Here is a 23,289-nt window from a genome sequence, read left to right as displayed (position 1 = left end):
TAGTTATTTTTCAAAGAGGATCTTGTATATTTGTTCAAGTTGGCCTGGACTAGAACCCAGCTTTTTTAATGGTTGAAATGAGAGTCTTACAATTTTTTTGCTAAGGCTGGCATTGAACCACTATCTTTCCAATTTCTACCTCTAGAGTAGCTAGGGTTGCAGGAGTTAATTTCTGTGCCTGGGGATATAGTCTTTTCCTTTTTAGCATAGTCAAGTATTTTTTGGTTTGCATTACTGTTTATTATTAGCCTTTTTTTTATACCTTCAGACTTTTGTTGTGTAGGATTTGTCTAGTGTGTATAGCCGTATATTCTGCATTCTATAAATTTTGTTCATTTTCAATCTTAGCTTTCTCTTGTTCATTATAAATGCTGCAGCCAGAATTTTAGAAACTAGACAGGATCACACAGTTTAAAAAGTTTATAATGTCTTTGTCCTTTTTTCCCACTGTCTCCTTTACTACATTCTTTTATCTGTCTGACTCTCACAGGAGACATGGATTACAACTGGTTGGACCATTCGTCTTGGCATAGCAGTGAGGCATCCCCAATGTCTTTGGTGAGACATGTGGAGCCTTACTATTTAATTTCCGTTTTCATTTCACTTTTCCTTTTTTTATTTACACCTTTGCATGTTTCTTTCTTTCTTTTTTTTTTGTATTTTTTTTTTTTATCCCACGCCTGTAGGGGACAGTCAAAAGGGAAAAAGAAAAACTAGTGAGCAGGCAGTTTTGTCGGATTCTAACACCAGGTCTGAGAGACAAAAGAAAATGATGTACTTTGGTGGCCACTCTTTGGAAGAGGATTTGGAATGGTCTGAGCCTCAGATTAAGGACTCTGGGGTAGATACCTGTAGTAGCACAACCCTTAACGAGGAGCATAGCCATAGTGATAAGGTACTGAGATTGTGGAGCCTGCCTTTTAACCTGCTCATTTGGTCTTCGTTTGCTCTCTGTCACTCATTAAACAAAACATATTAAAAGGACAGGGCATTTCAAGGGTTAATGTAGCATTTATAAGGTGCAGAAAAGAAAAACAAAACCAAACCAATCAACTAACCAAATCAAAATGTTTGTGTGTCTTGCTGTTTTTTTTTATTGTTTAACAGCATACCAAAAAAGTAAATAAAAACAAAAATTAGGAACAAAGGAATTTTTGTCTATAGTCACATGGAGAACATGGTTATGTTTTTATAAACCGTAAATGATAAACAATTTTTGGATTGGCTTATTTGATTGCTTATATAAATTTTCCTTGGGATGAAAATTAAATTATTTATAGTTTGAATCCCAGGCAAAAGGGAGTTAATTGGGTCTGTTTGCACAGAAAATGTTGTTTTTCTTTTTTCCCTTTCACTGTCATTTTGTTCTTTTATTTATTGTCATTGCATTTAATGTGGTATTAATTAGCATTAGATTCATTGTCACCTGCTTTCATATTTATTATTTTTGCTTTTAGAATAGTGAGATTTTTAAAAATCTTTTAACCATACAGATGTGATTGATTAGAACTTGTCTTTTGCTTGCTAAATTTTGCATGAAGATAATGCATGTTACTTGTAGATAACTGTGAATCTATGATTACACAAATCATTTAGTTTGTTATTTGACTTAACATTCATAGTGGAATGGTGTCATTATTTATAAAGGCCTTGGTTCTGCCATGAGAAATAGTGTAATATTTTCAATGCTATTTAACAATTGATACCTTTGACTTATTTACTACAATTTTACTAAATAGATTAAAAATTCTGAAAAAAATCAAGGAACTTTTGCAACATGAGAAATAAAGTGTGCATACTCACATGAATAATTGTTTCTCCTGAGCAGATTCAATTAAAGTTATGTGTAACTGCACCTTTTAGAATTTTAATTTAGAAATCTATTTAGGAAAACCATGACCATGAGTTTAGATTTCATACTTAAACATTTGAGATTTAAAAATTTTGCTATAAAACAAAACTTTCCAAGTATTTGAAACAGCAGTTCTCATTTTGAGAATGTACAACTGCATAAAATTTCAATATTTCTTTTCTACCCATGAGGTTTTAATTATTCTTCAGCAGGTAGTTAAGTGCGTTCATATATTTCAAGAGAAAAAGATTTTTTTTAATAATTTGTAGATCCATATAATTTCTGTATGAATTTAGCATAATTGTATTAAAAACTTAAAATTATAAAATTCAGGTGATAAGAGTAATGTAGTAAGCTCTTTGATCAATATTTTGAAATGTAAACTGATTTGTGTAATCCTAACACTTTAGAATTAAAAGAATAAAAAATTAAAAGAAAGAATAAAAAATTAAAAGAATTAAAAGAAATTGTACGATATTTGTCAAGAAAAAAACATTATTATTATTTTTTCTTTATTGATACTATATGGCAGCATCCTGTAACTTGGCAGCCATCTAAAGACGGAGATCGCCTAATTGGCCGTATTTTATTAAATAAGCGCCTAAAAGATGGGAGTGTGCCTCGGGATTCAGGAGCAATGCTTGGCTTAAAGGTATGTAATAAAATGTATAACATTTTGGCTTTCTACTACTTTATAAATTTATGAGAAAGACAAAGGACTTAGTAACTCTGGCTACCTATACCACTTCAAGGAGATTTCCATTTTGAAGAATTATCAAACTTACAATTTCAAGGTATTATTTAGGAATTTGTAATTATTCTACGATAATAGTCATACATGTAATTTGGGAAGATAGCAATAGTAATCTGATCAGAAAAACTAAACACAATGATTAAATTTACAGTTTTTTCTTTAAGTTTCTACTTTTATATTAAAATGATTGCTTTTTAAAATTACTGTGCATACTTGTGAAATGTAACATGTACATTACAGCATTTTTATTAAAATGATGTTTGAGGGAAATAATTTTTTATTTTAGAAATAAGTTGCAGTGTAAGATATCTTGAATAGATAGTAGAAAATATTATATATCAGTGGAATTTAGTGACTAACATTTATCAGATGCCTACTATGTATTTGGTATTCATTTGAGTATTTTTTATTGGTCCTCTTATTTAATACTCAACACAGAAGAGAAACCAGCTTACAGAGGTCATTTGTTTATATCACAAGAAGATGGATTTAAATCCAGTTCTGCCGAGTGTAGTATTAGAGAGATGTGATGCAGAGGTTAGGAAATTTTGCCTTGAATTTCAATTATTGTAGTTACCAGCTACATAACATTAGACAACTCTTTTTTTTTTTTTTTTTTTTTTTTTGGGTCTGGTCGTGGGGCCGGAACTCTGGGCTCTTCAGCTCTTCAGCTCAAGGCTAGCACTCTACTACTTGAGCCACAGTGCCACTTCCGGCTTTTTTCTTTTTGCTTATGTGGTGCTGAGGAATTGAACCCAGGGTCTCATGCATGCAAGGCAAGTGCTCTACCACTGAACCATCTTCCCAGCCCAACATTAGACAGCTCTTAATTTCAAATTCCTCATCTGTACAACAGGGAAAATAATATTCTTGAATTCATAAAATGAAGTTAAAACAGAGTGCAACCATTTATTGCAATGTTTGGCATATTATAAGATTCAGTAACAATTCATAGATAGTACAATGGCACTTATAACTTACAATTATGGTTGGATTTCTTAAGTCCAGTTAAAAAATATTTACATAAAGGAAATGGAAAAAGACTTGGAAAAAAATCTTATTAAGTGAAGTAAGCCAGACCCAAAGAAACGCAGGCTCCATGGTTTCCCTCATTTGTAATAATTAGTATATGTCTAGATTGGTCCCAGCAGAGGATCACAATAGCTTAGTAGCTATGTATATATGACCATATAAAATGATGATAATCGAAATGAACTCCAATATATGGAAACAAGAGGGTTTTTTGTTTTATTTTTATTTTTCAGTATACTGTGTGAAGTAATTTCTTCCCCCCCACTCTCTCCCTCTTTCTCTTTCTCTCTTTCTCTTCCCCCTCTTCCCTCCCTCTCTCCCCCCTTCCCCTTCTCCCCTCTCTTTCTTTCTTTCTCTCTTTGTTTCTCCATTCCTGGGGCTTGAACTCAGGGCCTGGGTGCTGTCCCTCAGCTCTTCAGCTCAAGGCTAGTGCTCTACCACTTAAGCCACAATGCCACTTCTGGTTTTCTGGTGGTTTATTGGAGATAGGCTTCCCACATACTTTCCTGCCTAGGCTGGCTTTGAAACCTGATCCTCAGATCTTAGCCTCCTGAGTATCTAGGATTATAGGTATGAGCCACTGGTGCCCGGTTTTTGTTTTCTTTTTTTACTTTTGGTTTATCCCCTGTTGTCACTGTATTTGATTATGGTACCCTGTGTCTTGTATATACATTTATCTGATTTGGGGAGGGGAAGGGGACTAACAAAATGGTGAGACAAAGGACAAAGGGTGAACCAATGCAACAGCGATATTTACATGACACTATGTTAGAAATGAACTTTACAACTTGGGAGCCGGATTGGGGGGAGAGGGGGGGCGTAGTCGGGCAGGAATGGGAGAAGGGAAAGTGGGAGCAAACAAGGGAGGGGGGGGTAACAATGTTTAACTAGAAATGTACTCATTACCTTACTTATGTAACTGTAACCCCTCTGACATCACCCTTATAATAAAATAAAATTTAAAAAAAGAAACAAATTCACATACAGATTGAGCCCATAAGACCTCTGTACTTAATTTTTAAGAGTCAAATACAGGACTAATTTGTTAGTCTTAACTGAATTTGAATGCAGTTTAATTTAGTGTAGTTGTTGAGTAGTTGCACAGGACAATATATGTTAGTAATTTCTACCTTCAGATATATTCTCAATTTAGAATAGCAACAAATCTATTTATTTTAGTCAGTAAATTTAATGTTATTTGTTGCATGTATGAAATTGATATATTGGTTGAATGATGATTGATCAGTCACAACACTAATTTTGTTAGAGACTAATACCTTACAGATGCACAAATGATTTCCACAGTCTTGTTGCTAACTTTTTTTTTTTTTGGATTGGTTGTGTGGCTTGGACTCTGGGTGCTGTTTTTGATCTCTTTCACTCAAGGCTAGTGCTCTACCACTTTGATCCTCAGCATTAGTTTTCTGGTGGTTAATTGGAGATAAGCATCTGTGACCTTTTCTGCCTGAGCTGGCTTTGAACCATGAGCCTCAGATCTCAGCCTCCTTCATAGCTAGGATTATAGGCATGAGCCACCAGCAAGCTTCTAACCTTTTTTTTTTCTTTTTCTGAAAGATATTTTTAAAGAAACATTCAAGTTGGAAATCTGGGCAAAAAATGGTTTAAAGTTTACATTATTTCTGGTTAAGTAAATGTTGTAATTTTCTCAAAAAGGGTCATCATATTATTAGCCATATCAATATCCCTATAATAATAAAAATTTCATATCAAAATCACAGAAAACTTAACAAAACATATTTTCTCTAAGTTAAAAAAATCTTTTTCTTTAAATTAAAACATACTAATCCCAAATAGAGAAGAAAGAAGGACTTTTCTATAATACAAGTTTATCAATCTTTAATGAAAATTTCTGGACTACTTAACAGAATATTTTATTTAATAGTTTTTAACACTTATTACTGGGAAGTATTGATATATATATATGCATATAAATATATATTAATTTGTTTTTGGGGAAATGACAAAACAATTCTGTTTTAAGGAAAGAATCAGACATTTGTTATAGGTATGCAACATTTTCAATGAAGTGTTAAATATAGCACATTGGGAATACGTAAAAAGAATAGGTTTTTAGGAATCAACTTTTCTGAACAGAAACATCATTTTATTCAAGAAATGCTTTTAGTACATTAAATTACTGTTTTAGAAGCCACAGTTTGTTCTAGATATTTTTTACATGAATCCTCAACTATGTTCATTTTAGCAATATGACAGCTTAAATACTTTCTTCTTTTAAACAGGTTGTAGGAGGAAAAATGACTGAATCAGGTCGTCTCTGTGCATTTATTACCAAAGTAAAAAAAGGAAGTTTGGCTGATACTGTAGGACATCTTAGGCCAGGTAGGTTTTTATTGTTGGATATTTTCATTTAAAAGGTTAAACATGGATAATTTAGAAAAAATTGTTCTCATGTAAAATGATTTGGCCAATAATCAAGAGTTCATTTAATTTATATGAAAAACTTTATTCATTAATGTGTAATTATACCTGTTATTTCATTTTTATTATTTCTTGAGTTATATTAGACACCGAAACTTCATATTTATTAATTTTATACTTTTAGTGATATCCTAATTTGCATCTAGTATTAGTTTATTTAATTTTTCCATCTGGTTTAGTTTTTCCTTTGTAAAAAAATTACAACACTATGTAGGAAAAAACTTCAAGGTCAATTTTCTGAAATATGTTACTTCATACACCTGGACAATGAGTGCTGTTGGAGGAATCCTTGAAGATGATTTGATAAGATAATGATGATAATGAGCATGATTATGATTCTTATTTTTCAGTAGTACTAGAGTTAGAGCAACTATCATAATTACCACACAAGTACTTTAACACTTAAACCACACCTCTGACCCTTTTTTGTCTTAGTAATTATTTTGTGGATAGGATTTCATATGGCAAATTATTGCTATTGGGCCAGCCTTGAATGGAGATCTCTATTGGTATTTTCCATGTAGTGAGACCATTGCATGGTCTATCATGATTGCTGATAGGTGGAGATGTGATTTCACTAACTTTTTTTTACCTTGGCTTTCCTCAAACAGTGATCCTCTTTATCCTCCAAGTAGTTGGGATTACAGGTATACATTATCAGGCCTGCTCCTAATTATTAAATTCATTACTAAGAAATTTACTCATTGAAAAACTAGGTACTTACTTGCCTATGTACTAAAACCCTGGAGTACAGAGTAACAAAATCTTTAAAGAGACAAATGATGTTTGTAATTGTTTCCAATTTGAATTTGTATTAGAGACAAATTGTATATATTTTTTTCTTTTTCTTTTGATCATTGACATTTTTAGTTGTTTTTATCTCTAATCTTAGTGTCATTGATGTTACAGGTGATGAAGTGTTAGAATGGAATGGAAGGCTATTGCAAGGAGCTACATTTGAAGAAGTGTACAACATCATTCTAGAATCCAAACCTGAGCCACAAGTTGAGCTTGTTGTTTCCAGGCCAATTGGGTAAGTTGGTTTTAACACTTTGTTAAGTGTATAAATTGACTACGATTAAGCAAACTTTATTGAGCAGTCCAAAAAGGTCTGACTACTTTATGAATGTAAATTATTTTTTAGACAACTTTCCTTTCTACTATGCTAAAAACATCTTTCAAGGATCATAAACTTTTCTTTATCTGATTATGATAGAGTATACTGTTAATTACAAAAGAAGAAGAAATATATTTTAATAATTTGTAAATAAATAAATGAAATAAATTATAGTCATTAGTAAGGAGAAAGCACTATTGTAGAAATTAACATTAAGGTATGTTGCATGAACTATATTGTCTACAATGTATAAATGATGATCAACTTTACTCCAAAAATCACATGTTCTTTCAAAATAGAGGTTTAACCTGTGAAAGAAAGAACCAGAAGGCATGTGATTAAGAGGTTTCAAATGAGACCAAAACCAGAATATTCTTTGTAATTTGTTAACCATTGATTATTTCTAAAAGATGATAATAAATATATCCTTTTAATTATGAGAATTAATGAAATAGCCCACTACTATTTTTGTGTTGACATAGAGATTATAGAAAATATCTCTTTGTCAATACAAAACATATACTTACCAAATAAAAGTAGCAGAAAAATATATAAGATATCAATTTATTATTAAGTTTCTGTTTAGGTAACCACATTTTAGTGTGAACACTACAGAAAATTTTTGTTGTAGAATAATAATGTCTATTTTTAAGATATAATTTTATTGTTATTATTAAGATGTTGTATAAAGGAGTTAGGATTTCATGAATCAGGTAATAGGTAAATTTCCTTTTTGGATAGTGTCACCCTTCCTTTACTTTCCCTGAGTTTCCTGCCTGTCCCTGCCCACAAGTTACATAGTTCATAATGTCCAGTTTTAATTCACTAAGGGAATAATTAGATTATATTATTTTGATCTCCTTTTATGCCCAAGATAATGATTTGGATTATTAGTTTAATTTTCTTGAAATTTCCTTTCAATGAATCTAGCATGCAAAACTTTATTCATATTTCATCTTGACTTTTCATATTTCAGTAATATTGTAAAACTGGACTGACCAGATTGGTATTAAAAGCATTCTCAGGACATATTTTGTTTAATATTTGAACAATTTATAATCTTTTGTATAATTTTCTGACTGATACTTGCTACCTATCTCATCAATTAAGTATTACTATTCAGCTGTGAAACTGTCAGGGCAATGAAAATTCCAGTGCCTTAGGGTTTTACAACTGAATTCTGTAAGACTATTAAATAATACTCCTCAAACTCTTTCATGAAATAGAAAGGGAAAGATTGCTATCAAATTCATTCTATGAAGCCAGTATTACACTTACCCCAAACCAGACAGGGATTCAATAACAACAACAACAACAACAAAATACAAATAAAGATATATAGACTAATCTCTTTGATGAACATAGATGCAAAACTCTTTAATATAATACCTGCCAACCAAGTTTAACAAGTAATCAAGAAAAATCATATGCTACAATCATGTGAAATTCATCCCAGGAGTGAAAGGCTGGTTCAGTGTATGCAAATCTATAAATGTAACACAACACATTAAAAGAACTGAAGAAAAAAATCACGTGATCATCTCAATAGGTGCAGAAAAAAACCTTTGTCAAGATCCAGCATCCCATATATTGGAGTTCATTTAGATTTAGAATCATTTTATATGGTCATATGTTCTAAGGTTTGGAAACAAGAGGGCTTTTTTGTTGTTTCTTTGTTTTTGTTTCTGTTTTTAAATGTACTGTGTGAAGTTATTTCTTTTTCTTCTGTTCACCCCCCTGCCCTCTGGTTTGTCCCCTGTTGTCACTGTTTCTTATTTTGGTACCCTATGTCTTGTATATATGTTTACCTGATTTGGGAGAAGGGAAGTAGAATAACAAAATGATGAGACAAAGGACAAAGGGTGAATCAATGCAGCATCGATACTTACAAGACAACATGTTGGAAATTAACTTTACATATTGGAGGAGGGAAGTGGGGTGACGGGAAGTGGGAGAAAAATGAGGGAGGGGGTAACAAGAAAGGTACTCATTACCTTACTTATGTAACCGTAACCCCTCTGACATCACTCTAACAATAAACTAAAGTTAAAAAAATCCAACATCCTCTTTGACAAAAGATTTGAACAAGCTAGAAATAATTAGAACATTATTCAACATAAAAAAGGTTGTTTATGAGGAAACTACAGCCAACATCATACTAAAAGTTGAAAACTGAAAACATTTCATCTTAAGTCAGGAACAAGACAAGGATATCTACTTTCTCTACTCTCTTTTTGCGTGAGATTTCCTACTAGAGTAGTAAAGCAAGAGAGTGACATAAAGGGAATCTAAATAGGGAAGGAAGAAGTCAAACTATCCCAATTTGCAGATGACACGATCTGATATCTAAAGGACCATAGAAATTCTATCCCCCAAGCTCATGGAACTGATAAATAACTTTGGGAAAGTAGTAGGATATAAAACCAGTCCAAAAAAAATCATAGCTTTTCTGTACTCCTTCGGTGAAAAAATTGAGCAATATTCACAAGACAATATATTGGAAATGATCTGTTCAACTTCGTAGTGGGGGAGTGGGGAGGAGGGAAAGTAGGAGAAAAGAGAGGGAGGGGGTAATAAGTTTGACAAGAAATGTACTTATTACCTTACTTTTGTAACTGTAACCCCTCAGTACATCACTTTGACAATAAGAAAATAAAAATAAAAATAGAAAGGAAAAAATTAAAAAGAAAATCACAAAAGAAATTGAGAGTGAAATCAGGAAAGTAACTTCATTTGCAAGTCAAAAAATAAATATGTAGGAATCAACCAAGAAATGAAAATTTAAAAAGAAATTGAAGAAGATATTCAGAAGTGAAAATACCTCCCATGTTTCTGAATTGGCAGAATTAATATCATGAAATGGCAATACTGCCTAAGGCAATCTACAAATTCAAATTCAATGAAATACCCGTCAAAATACCAATGCCATTCTTCACTGAGTTGGAGAAAACAATTCAAAACTTTACACGGAACTACAAAATACCCTGAATCACAAAAGCAGTAATTCAAAATGGATCAAGACCTCAGTGTAAGACCTGAAATCAGGAAACTACTATGGGAAGAACTAGGAGAAACATTAGACCTTCTTGGCACACTTTCTGAGTGAAATTCCAGGTACTCAGCAAATTAGAGAAAGAATTGACAAATGGAGTTGCATCAAACTAACAAGCTAAAAAGACAGTCTATAGAATGAATGGGAGATCTTTGCCAGCTGTACATTAGTCAGTGGCCTAATATCCAAAATATACGAAGAGCTCAAGAAATGAAACCCTCAAAGAATCAACAAGCTAGTTAATAAATAGACAAACAAACTAGACACTTCTCTGAAGAAGTAAAAATGTATAATAGACACATGAAAAAATGTTCAACATCTCTGACCTTGAAGGAAAAACAAATGAAAACAATTCTGAGATTCCATCTCACTCCAATTAGAATTGCTATTAGCAAGAATACAAACAACAATAGACACCGGTGAATATGTGGTGTAAAAGGAGTCCAAATGCTTTGCTGGTAGGAATATAATCTTGTACAACCACTCTGGAAAGCAATTTGGATGTTCTGCAGAATGACTAAACATAAAACTATGACATAAGAGCACAAAAATAATGGGACAATGGAGGAACAAATGCACCAGTGATATTCTCTAAACACCATGTTGAAAATTAACTATACAATCAGTTGGGAAGAGGTGTAGGGAGGGAAAATCTGGGAGAAAACTAGGGAAGAGGTAACACTGTTCAAAAAGAACCATGTTATGTAATTGTAACAGTGTTTCATGTAACTGTATGCCACCTTTACAACAACAATAACATAACAAACAAACGAACAAAAACCATACCCCATGATCCAGCAATACTACTCTTGGGCATTTATCCAAATGATTACAAATCAGGATACAATAGAACCACTTGCGCAGCCATGTTTGCTGCTGCATTATTCACCATAACCTCAGAATGGAAATAGCCTAGATGCCCTTAGATGGACTAATGAATCAAGAAAATGTGTTCTGTACACACAATAGAATTTTACTCATCCATTAGTAAGAATGATATCACATCATTTGCAAAGAAATGTATGGATCTGGAAAAAATAATGTTAAGTGTTATAAATCAGTCCCAGAGAGACAAAGGATGCACGTTTTCTTTCATCTGTGAAAGCTAGAGCTAATTTATAAATATGCAAGTAAACACATGTGGGGTTGTATGCAGGTATTCACATATGTATTAACCAAAGTATGGTATTTGCAGGAGAGAATTTAAATGGTATAATTCTTTAGAAAAACAAACTCACAGTCCAACAAAATGAATACCAGGAAACTATTGCTTAAAAGTGTGGGGGTGCCAGGAGCTGGTGGCTCATGCCTATAATCCTAGCTACTCAGGAGGCTGAGATCAGAGAATTGCAGTTCAAAGTCAGCCCGGGCAAGAAAGTCTGTGAGACTGTGATCTCCAATAAACCACCAGAAAACTGGAAGTGGTACTGTGGCTCAAGTGGTAGAGCACTAGCCTTGAGCTGAAGAGCCGAGGAACAGCCCCCAGGCCCAGAGTTTAAGCCCACGACCGAAAAAAAAAAAGTATGAGGGCAAGGTCAGGGGGGTATAGATGAATGAGTTGAAGAAGGAAAGGGAGAATTCAGTCTTAATGCATATCCTATGAAACTAAGAAAATTGAGGGGAGCATTTGCATTGGGGGGATGATGTGGAATGATGAAAGCAGTGGTATTGCTCAGTATGCAGTGTACTTATATATTGATTGGTTAAATGGTAACTCCTTTGTACAACTACTTCAAGATATTAAAATTATAACTTAAGAATGTATTATTTTTTCCATGGAAATATTGTTACAAGATAACTTTAAAAGCTTTATTGAATGAGGAAATATATGACACTCTATGAAAGGAAATGTACTTATTCCCCGAGATATGTAACTGTAACCCCTCTATCACCTCTATAATAACAATAAAGTAAATTAATTATATATATATATATGTGTGTGTATATATATATTTGCCTTTTTCCCCAATGAAGTAACTACATTTCAAAGTTCTAGTTGCCATGGGAATGTTAAAACTGTATTGGTTAGCAGAAGGTATAAATAATGAGTAGCATGGAATTTCAATGTTTAGATACAAAATTTTTTAGATTGTAAGTTGAATAGAGAGACATATAGAAAATAATGTGTATGTTTTCATAAACTTATCCTATAGATACATATACATTTTAATTCCTTTAAAATATTTGTGGTTAGTCTCGATTTTGTTAGCCAGAAAGTACTTACTTTGTTGTTTCTTACTTTTAGGATACCTTTACCATTCACAGTTATTTCATTTGATACTGTCCAATTATCATATAGATTAATAATGATTAAAATAGTCATTGCATTAGTTATTGAAAGTTTCTTGTTCTTTTTTTCTATCATTTCAGAGATATACCTAGAATACCTGATAGCACACATGTACAAATGGAGTCCAGTAAGTTTGATTTTTTTCCCTAGAAGAATATGCTATTGATATTGCTGTTCATCAAAGGCCAAATGAAGTATTTTATTAATGAAATATAAGTACATTTCTAATATCTATATCATCATACAAAGATGAAATATATAGTATCATTTCATGTCTCTGTGGGAAAAAGAACAAAATTCTACACTAACCACAATTGAATTTAGTATGGAGTGTTAGATAGTTTTATTAAGGTATTACAATAAACTGTATGCAGCTGAATTACATAACTAACCAAATTTGCCAGACACATATACCTGTGAAGCCATCATCACAGTAAAAGTTATCACTTTCAGTTTCACTCCCAAACTTTCCTCCAGTTCTAAAGTTTCATGCTTTGTAGCCACAATACTGGTCTGTAGATGGAAATGCTTGTATCAAACAAATTTATAATTATATTTATTCTCATTTATAGTTCTGGAATGTAGAATAGTAGTTTAAACCTAATATCAAAATAGTAATAAAACAATAAAGATATATGTGTAAGTAATTCTAAATGCATAAATTTAATTATTTGAGTACTGTTTCATATCTTAAATTAGTTGTTTTCTAATCAGCTAAGTTTGATTGGAAACGATTTAGAATAGAGTAAGGGATATTGTAACTTAAGAGGAGCTGTAAGTTGAAATATGTTGATTGAGATCATCCAAACTAAAAGAAAGCTTTGGGAAAATGTTTTTGAAAGAGTGTCTGTCTGTAGAAAAGCTTTTTGGATACAGAGATCACATGTTATTGTGCAAGACTGGAAAGTCTAAGGTGCCTTTAAGGAGACATGAAAAGGGCCACTGTGGATGAATTGAGTAAGAGAGAGAACATTAGAAAGGAGGATGCTGGAGTAATGGGCACCCAAGTTACATAATCTTCTGAAGCCACTGTAAAGACTGATTTTTGTTGTTTTCAGTTGCTTCTTGAGGGAATATTTCACATACAATTTTCTACATGTATAGAGAATTCTTTTAAGCAAACGTTTATCTTTTAAAAATTAGCTACTATATTGAAAGTAGGTCAGATGGAGTGAAAGGGTAAGGCAGAAAGACAAGGGAGAGGGTTATTTTAATAATTCAGTGGCAACACAGTGGTGATCATGAGCACATAAAAGAAAGGGTTTTTTTTGTTGTTGTTGTTGGTTATGGTGCTTGAACTCTGGGACTGGATGCTGTTCTTCAGCTCTTCAGCTCAAGGCTAGCGCTCTACCTCTTGAGCCACAGCTCCACTTCCGGTTTTCTGAGTGGTTTATTGGAATAAGAGTCTCACGGACTTTCCTGCTCTGGCTATCTTGAATTGTGATCCTCAGATCTCAGCCTTCTGAAAAGCTTGGATTACAGGCATGAATCAGTCCTTATTCTCTTTATCTCTTGTCCTCACTGTGGTGCTGGGAATGAAATCCATGGTCTCATGCATGTGAAGCAAGTGCTATGTCACCTAAGCTACAACTCTTACTCTGGAGATATCTTTTTTGTTGTTGTTATTTCATGTGATCACCTGACTTCCTTCTTTTTGTAGTCTTTACTGTTATTGTGTTATTGAATTCTACATGTTCTCAACTGTTTTTTTCTCTTTTCTTTACAAAACCATCTTCCTCAAACATTCTTCTTATTTTTTACTTACCTAAATCTTTGTTTGTATACTTTATTAATGTTAAAATGCATAGTTCAGAATTCTAGACCCATAATTTCTCCAGTTTCTTATTATCCTCAGTTCTATCCATTTGTTCCTTTCTCTTCACAGAAAGACACTCATATAAAGAACTACTGGGTGTTATGATTCAGGATTTTTTTTTTTAATACTCCTCACTTCCTTTTGAGAATCTGATTGATTATATTCTTTAAGACATGTTTTACAAAGCTATCTTCTAGAAATTTTTAATGACTTTGGACATTCTAATACTTACATATTTAACATTTAAAATATATACCAGTTTTTAGTTTCTTTGTTGGTTTATGTCTTTGTTAACAATAACAACAAGGAAATCTGTAAGGATATTTCTAATGTTGTGGTTAAGAAATTGGTATATACAATGAAATTTATAGGAAATATGGAAGGGATTCTCAAATAGTGAAGAAAACTACTTTTATTATTCTTTATGTGTTTCAGGTTCTAGCTCATTTGAATCTCAGAAAATGGACCGTCCTTCTATTTCCGTTACCTCTCCAGTGAGCCCTGGCATGTTGAGAGATGTTCCACAGTTCTTATCTGGACAACTTTCAGTATGTAATCTTTAATCTCTCTTTTCAGAACCTTAAATGGTGTTTTAAAGTATTATGCTAGATTTTGAAAAATGAAAATTTCATCTGAACATAATTAGACTTTTAACCATCATTTCATTTTTAATGTTTAATTAGTTGAAATTGCTTTGATTATTGTAATGCTTCTTTATTAGAGTTTGATTTCCTGGAATTGAATGAGAGATAGATTTTTATGAAGTTATCAAAACTACTTTATCTTCATAATTATTTTAAAATGGAAGGTCATGATTTTTTTTCTACACTTAAAAATGACTATAAATTGTCCTAAATGCTTAAGATATGCTAGTGTTGGATTATGTAAAGGTTGTATTTAAAAGAAAAGTAACTATAGATTCTTGTTTCAGCCTTAGTGAAACTTGAAATGAATTTTATAATAATCATATTTTCTATATTTTATTAAAATACAAGGTTGTGATATATAACAGGCTTTAATTCCTAGTTAATTTCCTATTAGGTGATTCCTCATTTGCACATTTTCTAATAAAAATCTGAAAACTAAACTATGCATTTGGAATTATGTACATGTTAGAAGATCTTTGCAAACTTAAGTCCTTAATTAATTAATTAATTTTAGTGGGGGGAATGATAGAACTTGAAGTCGGGGCCTGGGAATTATCCCTTGTCTCTTTTGCTCAAAGCTAGCTCTCTACTACTTTGAGCCACAGCACCACTTCCTGTTTTCTGATGGTTAATTGGAGATGATTCTCACAAACTTTCCTGCCTGGTCTCACTTTGAACCATGATCCTCAAGTCTCGGCCTTCTGAGTAGCTAGAATTACAGGCATTAGTCAACAGCACCTGGCTGAGTCCTTATTTTTATTCAGTTGATTCATTCATGTTCTCTTTGGAGAGTACTGTAATATTTTAATACATTCAAATTTATTCAGTTGCATTAATTTTCAGTAACATTGGTGATTATTACACATGAAACATCTGAGTCCTAAAGTCCTACTTAGGTACTCAAAATTCAAATACTGAATTTGATTGAAAAATTTTATAGTTAAAAACTAAACTAGGGCTGATATTTTAAGAATAATTAGATAGCTTTTTATTTAATCAGCTGAGGAATTCTTTCAGTTTTAGTCAGAAGGGACAGAGTTTTATTTTGCAGAAATATTTTTCTTACAAAATTAGGATACTAAAAATTATTGAAGAATTTAGTAGACATGTCTTTTCTGGAACAATTTTGACCACTCCTGACAATAACAGGAGTTATCTACGAAACTGGAGGGATACTGTTAGTAAGTTTTCTTTATTGTTTTCTAAGTACAGTGAACTTTTTTATTTGAGAGATATAGCCCACAATAAATAGGATTTTTCTACTTATTCTCTTGTGTATATATATATATATATATATATATATATATATATATTTCTCATTTACAAAATTGTGTGATTTCTTCTACTTTCTTTGGAAACTAATAAATATTAGCTTTTTTTGTTTTTTCCCCTCTCATGGGGCTTGAACTCTGGGCCTGGGCACTGTCCCTTAGGTCTTCAGCTCAAGGCGAGTGCTCTACCACTTGAACCACAGTGCCACTTCTGGTTTTCTGGTGGTTTATTGGAGCTAAGAGTCTCATGGACTTCCTCTTTTCTGTCTGGGCTGGCTTTGAACCATGATCGTCACATATTAGCCTCTGTAGTAGCTAGGATTAAGGCGTGAGCTACCAGCACCCGGCTATTTTTTAATTATATTTCTATTTAAATAGTTCATCTTTAAATTACGTTTGGGGAAGCAAGGGGACTGGATGATGCCAGTACACAAATTCTGTGTGTGTGTGTGTGTGTGTGTTTGTGTGTGTGTATGTGTATGTGTTGTGTATTGTGTGTTTTTGTTTAGGTATATAGTTGTTTGCGTTGGTAGGGGAGCATTCAGATTTTAAATTTCTTAATTTGTTATCTTATTTCAAATTCTAAGTGAACTAGGAGAGAAAGATGAGGAGCAAAGGGTTATAATTTAGGGAAATTTCAAACTATTTTTTTCATGACTCAAAATTAATGTGGTATAAAGATATAATTACTAAATACTTAGAAGCATTATAAAGTTGTTTCATTTCTAATATGCTTACTGATGATACTGATGATACAGCCTATAGATTTGAGTGATGGTTTTAAAAAAGTCTATGTAGTAATTTAGTATGCATGCCATTTTATTTTTCTTATGACAGATTCTTATGATTTTAGTGAACTAACTGTATATGTTTTGAAATTATGCACACACATCATTCAAACATATAAAACACAATGGTTATAAATCTTAGGAATATTTATTGTTAGAAATCTAGAAAGTACACCAAAAAAATCAAAGGTAAAAAGTCAGTTATAATCCTGCTGCTAAACTATGACCATTTACAACCTATAAAATATTAAGCAAAACTAAGTTATATCTGTAATGCTCTTTTGAGTTCTATTTTTTCCTATTGTATATAAAACTAACATTGATATATGATACAATTTTGAATTCTGCTTTTTTTCTATAATATATAATGTTAGTACCATGGATTCTGAATCTTGAGTGAACTTTTTCTTGTCATTTTAATAGCTATTTAACATTTTACTTTAACTTAATTCAGTTATATTATATTTGCTGTCTCTGATTTTTTTGGCTGTTTTTTGTTTGTTTGTTTTAACCGAATTAAAGTCCAAGCATTTATTTAAAACATATATGCTAAATTTTGAGCCTTGGTCAGAACTAGGACAACTAATACTATTGACTGTACTGGTCACCCAGAATATGTGTGAACAAGATAGAATATATTTCCTTTTTGTATTACTTATTAATTGTATTCATATTCTTTGCATCCATGACAATACTCAAAACTCTTAACACCCTAAAGGCAATTTTGGTTTGTTGTGATGGTGCACAGGTAAAAGAATGTCAATATGTATTACTCTTTTAGAAAAACTTCAGAAGTCGTAAGACAAATCACATTCTCATTTTCTTCTATTGTACCTGAGTGGGGTTTATTTAGGCCTGTATTTCATTTATAAAACCATTGGTAATGCTTGAGAAAAATATAATTGTATAATATATGAGCTGATCTTCCCCATATATTTATGTCAGTTCATGAACTGATAATTTCTCAAATACAAAATGTATTAATAATGCATATTATATGTGTCTTGATTAATGTCACCCCTTTCATCAGTCTTTGGATAATTGTTTAAGCTTTTGAAAATTCTGATTATCTTTTGAAAATTTGTTTAAAAAATGCTGTGAGCCTAATTTATTTTCTCTTCAGACTTAAATATATGGATATTCCATTAGTATTTTTGGTGGGAAAATCAGCATAAACTCAAATTATGTACCTGGGCTGTATATTAATCTTTTCCTTGACAAATCTCCCTTATTTGATTTTTCTTAAACTTTTGTATTCTAGAATTTAACCATTTTCTCCCTCAGATGATTATTTTTGTAATTGTTAATATTTTAATGTTAGCTTATAGTCGCATTCCTTTTTGAAAGGGTATCAAGAAAAATACAACTTTTAATCTGTGTGTGTGTGTGTGAGAGAGAGATACTAAGAGAGAGAGAGAGAGAGAGAGAGCAAGTGAGCGCATGCTCTGGGGCTTAAACTCAGGGCTTAAAACTTTTTTGCTCAATGTTAGTGCTCTAACACTTGAGTTACAGCTTCTCTTCTGGCTTTTTAGTGGCTAATTAGAAGTAAGATTTTTTTCTAAACTTTCCTGACAAGGCTGGCTTTGAACCACGATCTTCAGATCTCAGCCTTCTTAGTAGCTAGGATTACAGAATTTAGTAACCAGCACCTAGCTAAATCTTTTCTTTAAAGTGAGAAAAGGCTCAGAATTCTTTCTTTCCATAGAGTACATTACACATTCTTCTTCTTCTTCTTCTTCTTCTTCTTTTTTTTTTTTTGGTCAGTCGAAGAGTTTGAACTATGGGCTGGGAAGAGATGGTAGGGGGAAAAAAAAGGAGAAGCAACAATGCTTGATAAGAAATGTACTCATTACCTTGCCCATGTAATTGTAACTCCTCTGTACTGTATTTTCACAATTTAAAAAAATGGAAAAAAAAGAAAGAAGCAAACTCTTACCTATTATGACTTTGAAAGAGACAGAGAGATATCCATATGAAATGTGAGGAATGGGATGGAATATTGATGAAGGAAGTAAAATTAAATCTCTTTAAGTCCTTTCCTAGACCCATAGATATAAGCCTGCTTTTCTTCCTGATTTAACTATGGACAATCCTGAATTCTGATTACTGTATTTCTTAGAAATGGTTTCCAAGTGAAAGAAGAAAGAGATATAAAATTTAATTTCAAGAATTTAAAATAAGTGGATTGACTCAGAACTGCATTTTATTTTCAATTTGTTTATTAGCTTGCTGTTTAAAAATGAGCAAATATATAAACTTTTTTATCTGTTTTCTCACTTGCATGTTGGAGACAATAACAAATACTTTCTTCAGTTGTTAAGAATATCACAAGACAATAAACTTAAACTGTTAATAAAGGTTTGGAAAAAATGAAGAACTATATGAAAATAATGTGATATTGTTATTAATAATCATAACTAGCAATATATAATATTATCTTGAGTAGTAAACAGTAGGTATTTGAAATTCTTAAAGTATGAATCAAACCCAGTTAATCTACCATGTTCTAGCACACAACATGTGCTTTTTGTTTTTTTTTTTTTAAATTCTAGAGCCAATTGGATACTGTTTGGCTAACCTTATGTCATCCTTGAGAAAACACTGTTCTCCCAGATGGCCATTCAGAATAATTCTATATTTTTTCCATCTCATTTCTTTTTAACTATAACTTTTTTTCTATGTACCATTAGCCCTTCATTTTGTGGGTTTTTGTATCTATAATTAACCCAACTGTAAATCAGTGTTTTGAAAAAAAAAAAAATAGTATCTGGACTGAACATGTACAGACCTTTTTTTTTTTTTTTGGGTCCAGTCGTGGGGCCTGAACTCTGGGCCTGGGCGCTGTCCCTCAGCTCTTCAGCTCAAGGCTAGTGCTCTACCTCTTGAGGCACAGCGCCACTTTTGGCTTTTTTCTTTTTGCTGATGTGGTGCTGAGGAATCGAACCCAGGGCTTCAGGCATGCAAGGCAAGCGCTCTACCACTGAGCCACCTTCCCAGCCCCATGTACAGACCTTTGTCTTATATTTGTCCCCTAAATAATACATTCATTTACATTGTAGCAGTTATTACAAGTAACCTAGCAATGCCTTAAAACAGAAGGGAAAATGTATGTTTTACATAATTACAATGCTATTTTATAATAAGGGGTTTGAGCATCCATAGAGTCAGTAGTTGTCAGGGTCCTGGACCCAATTCCCCATCGGTGCCGTAGGCTTTTTAAGGGTAAAATCTATTTCTTAATTCTATAAATTATAAGTATACTTATTTCCAAGTACACAAGCCAGAATATATTATTTTACTCAATCTTAACTCCTCATGCTGACTACATGCTAAAAAATTGATAAATTCTAATATTTTGTATAGCTTTTATATATTTTAGAAGTTAGCAATATCAATTCATTACATGGAAGTACTTGATTAAAATATTCTCATGGATATATTATATTTAAGGAGAGTTTTATGTGTTCATTTGTACTTTTGGTCTTTCAGTTCCAGTGTGTTGTCTTTTTTGGTTTTGTTTTATTGCTTTTTTCTTTAATTTTGCTTACCAGAGCCAAAGCCTTAGTAGAAGAACAACGCCTTTTGTTCCTAGGGTTCAGGTAAAGGCCTTGTCTGCCTGATAGAAACTAAAGTGTGTTTTATCCCCTATTTGTATGTTTTTGGAAAATGCGTAGTAGGAAAACTTCCTTTGGTATGTTGCTCCAAACCATATTATTGTCTTTCAAATCATTTTAAAGCCAGCTTGTAAAATTCTTCTGCATGGGGATTAGAATACTGAAAAAAATTTAAAGAGACAATCTTTTTTTTAATGATTTGTAAGACAAAATACTAAAACTTGTAGAGTTCCAAGTGGCATTAAATGTAGATTTATTGTAGTTATTACTTATGTATGTAACATTTTTTAAAATACCTAATTTTATATTTTTGGACATTTTTCTCTATTTCACTAAGGTTGCTGTCTCTTTAAATCATTCATTATACCACATGACATCTACATTCTCTTGCATTTTCCAAGCAATGAGTCCTTGAGGAGACTGGCAAATATATTTGTACCTTATTTAAAGTATGAATTTAATATGATAAATTCTAAATTTTGGAAAGCAAATTGCTTTGAAAGAAAAAAATGACAATCCAAATAAATTGAATTAAGTTTATTTAATTTTTATTCTGTCACTCCATTTAATTTTACCATAATACTTGGGTACAAGTTATTTGTCTCTTTTCATTAGGAAACCCTTACGTGGTAAAGTAATGTCAATATAGTATTTCTTTTAAGAAAGTAGTATTATTCCTTCCTTGCTTTGCTGCATGTTTTTAAAAATATTTGTTGGTTTTGAATTGTGCTTATTTTATTTATACTTAATAATAAAATCATTCCAGTTAATATTGTACACTATAAAGTATTTATGCTGTTCAAGTTCTACTTAGGAAAATTTAAGTAGTTACATGGTAATGATGAAATAACAGTTATACAATTAAAATGATAACAAGGCTTTTAGTAAAGAAACTAATTGAATATAAGGACTGCCATGAATAGAATTTTGAAGATATATGTTACATTTGAGGGAAAATCACCAATAATATTTTAATTATTTACTCAAAAGTATAGAAAAATTAAGAATATGGTAAAATATCCTATTAAGATATGTTAACTGGATATCTATTAAAAACTTCAATGCATGTGCTGAATAAAAATGAAAATTAGGGTTATTGAACTTAAGGGAACTTATTAACTTAAGGGTTATCCAACTTAAGGCAGCTTTTTAAAATAGATTCATTTTGATCAAATAATCTGTATAATTAAATGTTCTTTTAACCTATCAAATTTATTTCAATACTCATTTATTTGGAAAACATAATTTAGTTAATTATAAAGAACAAGTAAAAATGAAAATCTATCCTAATGTCTATTTCAATGAGAAATGGATAATATTAGCAAGTGATTTTTGTTGTTTTCTTTAGTGTAAGAAAATCTCCAAAGAATACTTATTATCAGATGTTTGATATATAACTCAAGTGTTTAATTTTAATTATTTTATTGAGTGAAATTATTGCCTATGAAGATGGCAACAAGTGCTTAGTGTCCTTCAGAATTCTCACAAATCAATAATTTGCTCAAATTGTTTTTAACCTAGTCCTATAATTGCTATTTCTTTTTCTATTGTAAAATTTTCATTAAAAAAACTTAACCTTTCAGAATATTTTTTCACCCTTAAAAGTTCCTGGTAGTCATATTATGATCATTTGAAAAGAATTTTTAATATCTTGCAAAAATTAAAACTATAAGCATTGAAAATGGAAAATAGAAAATATTAGAAATTTTATAGACCTTGGTCACATATTTTAAAAAATGATGACATTCTCTACATCTCTTTAATCCATGTACAAAGAGACATCTCCTTCATTTCTTTATTTCTTTTCATGACTTCACCAGGAATAGTTTAGTCTCTCATCTCCTCACTTATTCTTCTTTAGATCTATATTCTATTATTGTTCAGAAATAAATATTTGGCCTTTTTCAAATATTAAGACTTTTTCTCCAAGTTATTGATACTTTGGTCTAAGGTCATGAGGATCCTCTGGAAGATTTATTAATTTAAATTCCAAAGTCCCACTCAGATTCAGTAGGTAAGAGGTAGCCCCAGGAATTTATAAGTGTTTACTAAATAAGACAAATAATACTGCTACTGGAGATTTCTTAAATACAGTTTGAGAACACTTGTCTCAGGTGTATTTTTGAGGTTAGTAGCTCTATTAGAAAATCTTTTGTTACATGAAAGCAATAATACCTAAATTGAATGTAGGAATGTACCACATTGTAAGGGCTTATAATTAGAATCTTTAAGATTTGAATATTTATTACTTTTATTTCTAAAAAAGGATAATGCCATTTAGCAAAAATAAATGGAGGGGACAGAAATAATTTTATATATCTTTTTACACTGTCAGCCTCTCATTCTCTAGAATATGAAGTGAGGGACTCCACAAAGCTACCATGGAATTGGAACTGAATCATCAGTGTTTCATATGTAACCAGAATTCATTTTTACTTGTAATTCTCAAGGCTAATTTCTGGTTACATTTAAGTTTCAAGATAGTGGTCAGGGATATGATGAATTATAAACAAAGATATGGATCGAAACCATAGTTATCCTGGATCCTTGTAAAGGAGAATGAGCTAGCTAGGAGCAAAGGTGTGAAGTATGTATG

The 23,289-nt window shown here is 31.7% G+C and overlaps 1 protein-coding gene across 33 annotated transcripts in view; it reads left to right on the top strand.

Moving 5' to 3' along the window:
* Nucleotides 1–23,289, top strand: part of Rims2 (regulating synaptic membrane exocytosis 2) — a 418,336-nt gene that overhangs the window by 208,669 nt on the left and 186,378 nt on the right. For 18 of the 33 annotated variants that reach the window (XM_042673040.1, XM_042673032.1, XM_042673021.1 and 15 more), the window contains 6 exons: nt 491–558; nt 2,385–2,504; nt 5,900–5,999; nt 7,008–7,131; nt 12,638–12,684; nt 14,809–14,921. In XM_042673040.1, the coding sequence (XP_042528974.1) occupies nt 491–558; nt 2,385–2,504; nt 5,900–5,999; nt 7,008–7,131; nt 12,638–12,684; nt 14,809–14,921 (572 nt within the window). Of the gene's footprint in view, nt 1–490; nt 559–686; nt 896–2,384; nt 2,505–5,899; nt 6,000–7,007; nt 7,132–12,637; nt 12,685–14,808; nt 14,922–20,630; nt 20,679–23,289 lie in introns of all 33 variants that reach the window. The other 15 variants (XM_042673019.1, XM_042673018.1, XM_042673020.1 and 12 more) reach the window with 2 other exon arrangements.

Source organism: Dipodomys spectabilis, unplaced genomic scaffold (assembly GCF_019054845.1).
Source record: "Dipodomys spectabilis isolate Male_0828 unplaced genomic scaffold, ASM1905484v1 ptg000783l, whole genome shotgun sequence".
Classification (NCBI taxonomy): Eukaryota; Metazoa; Chordata; class Mammalia; order Rodentia; family Heteromyidae; genus Dipodomys; species Dipodomys spectabilis.
Note: the sequence above shows the minus strand (reverse complement) of the source record. Positions and strands in the feature narration are given on the sequence as shown.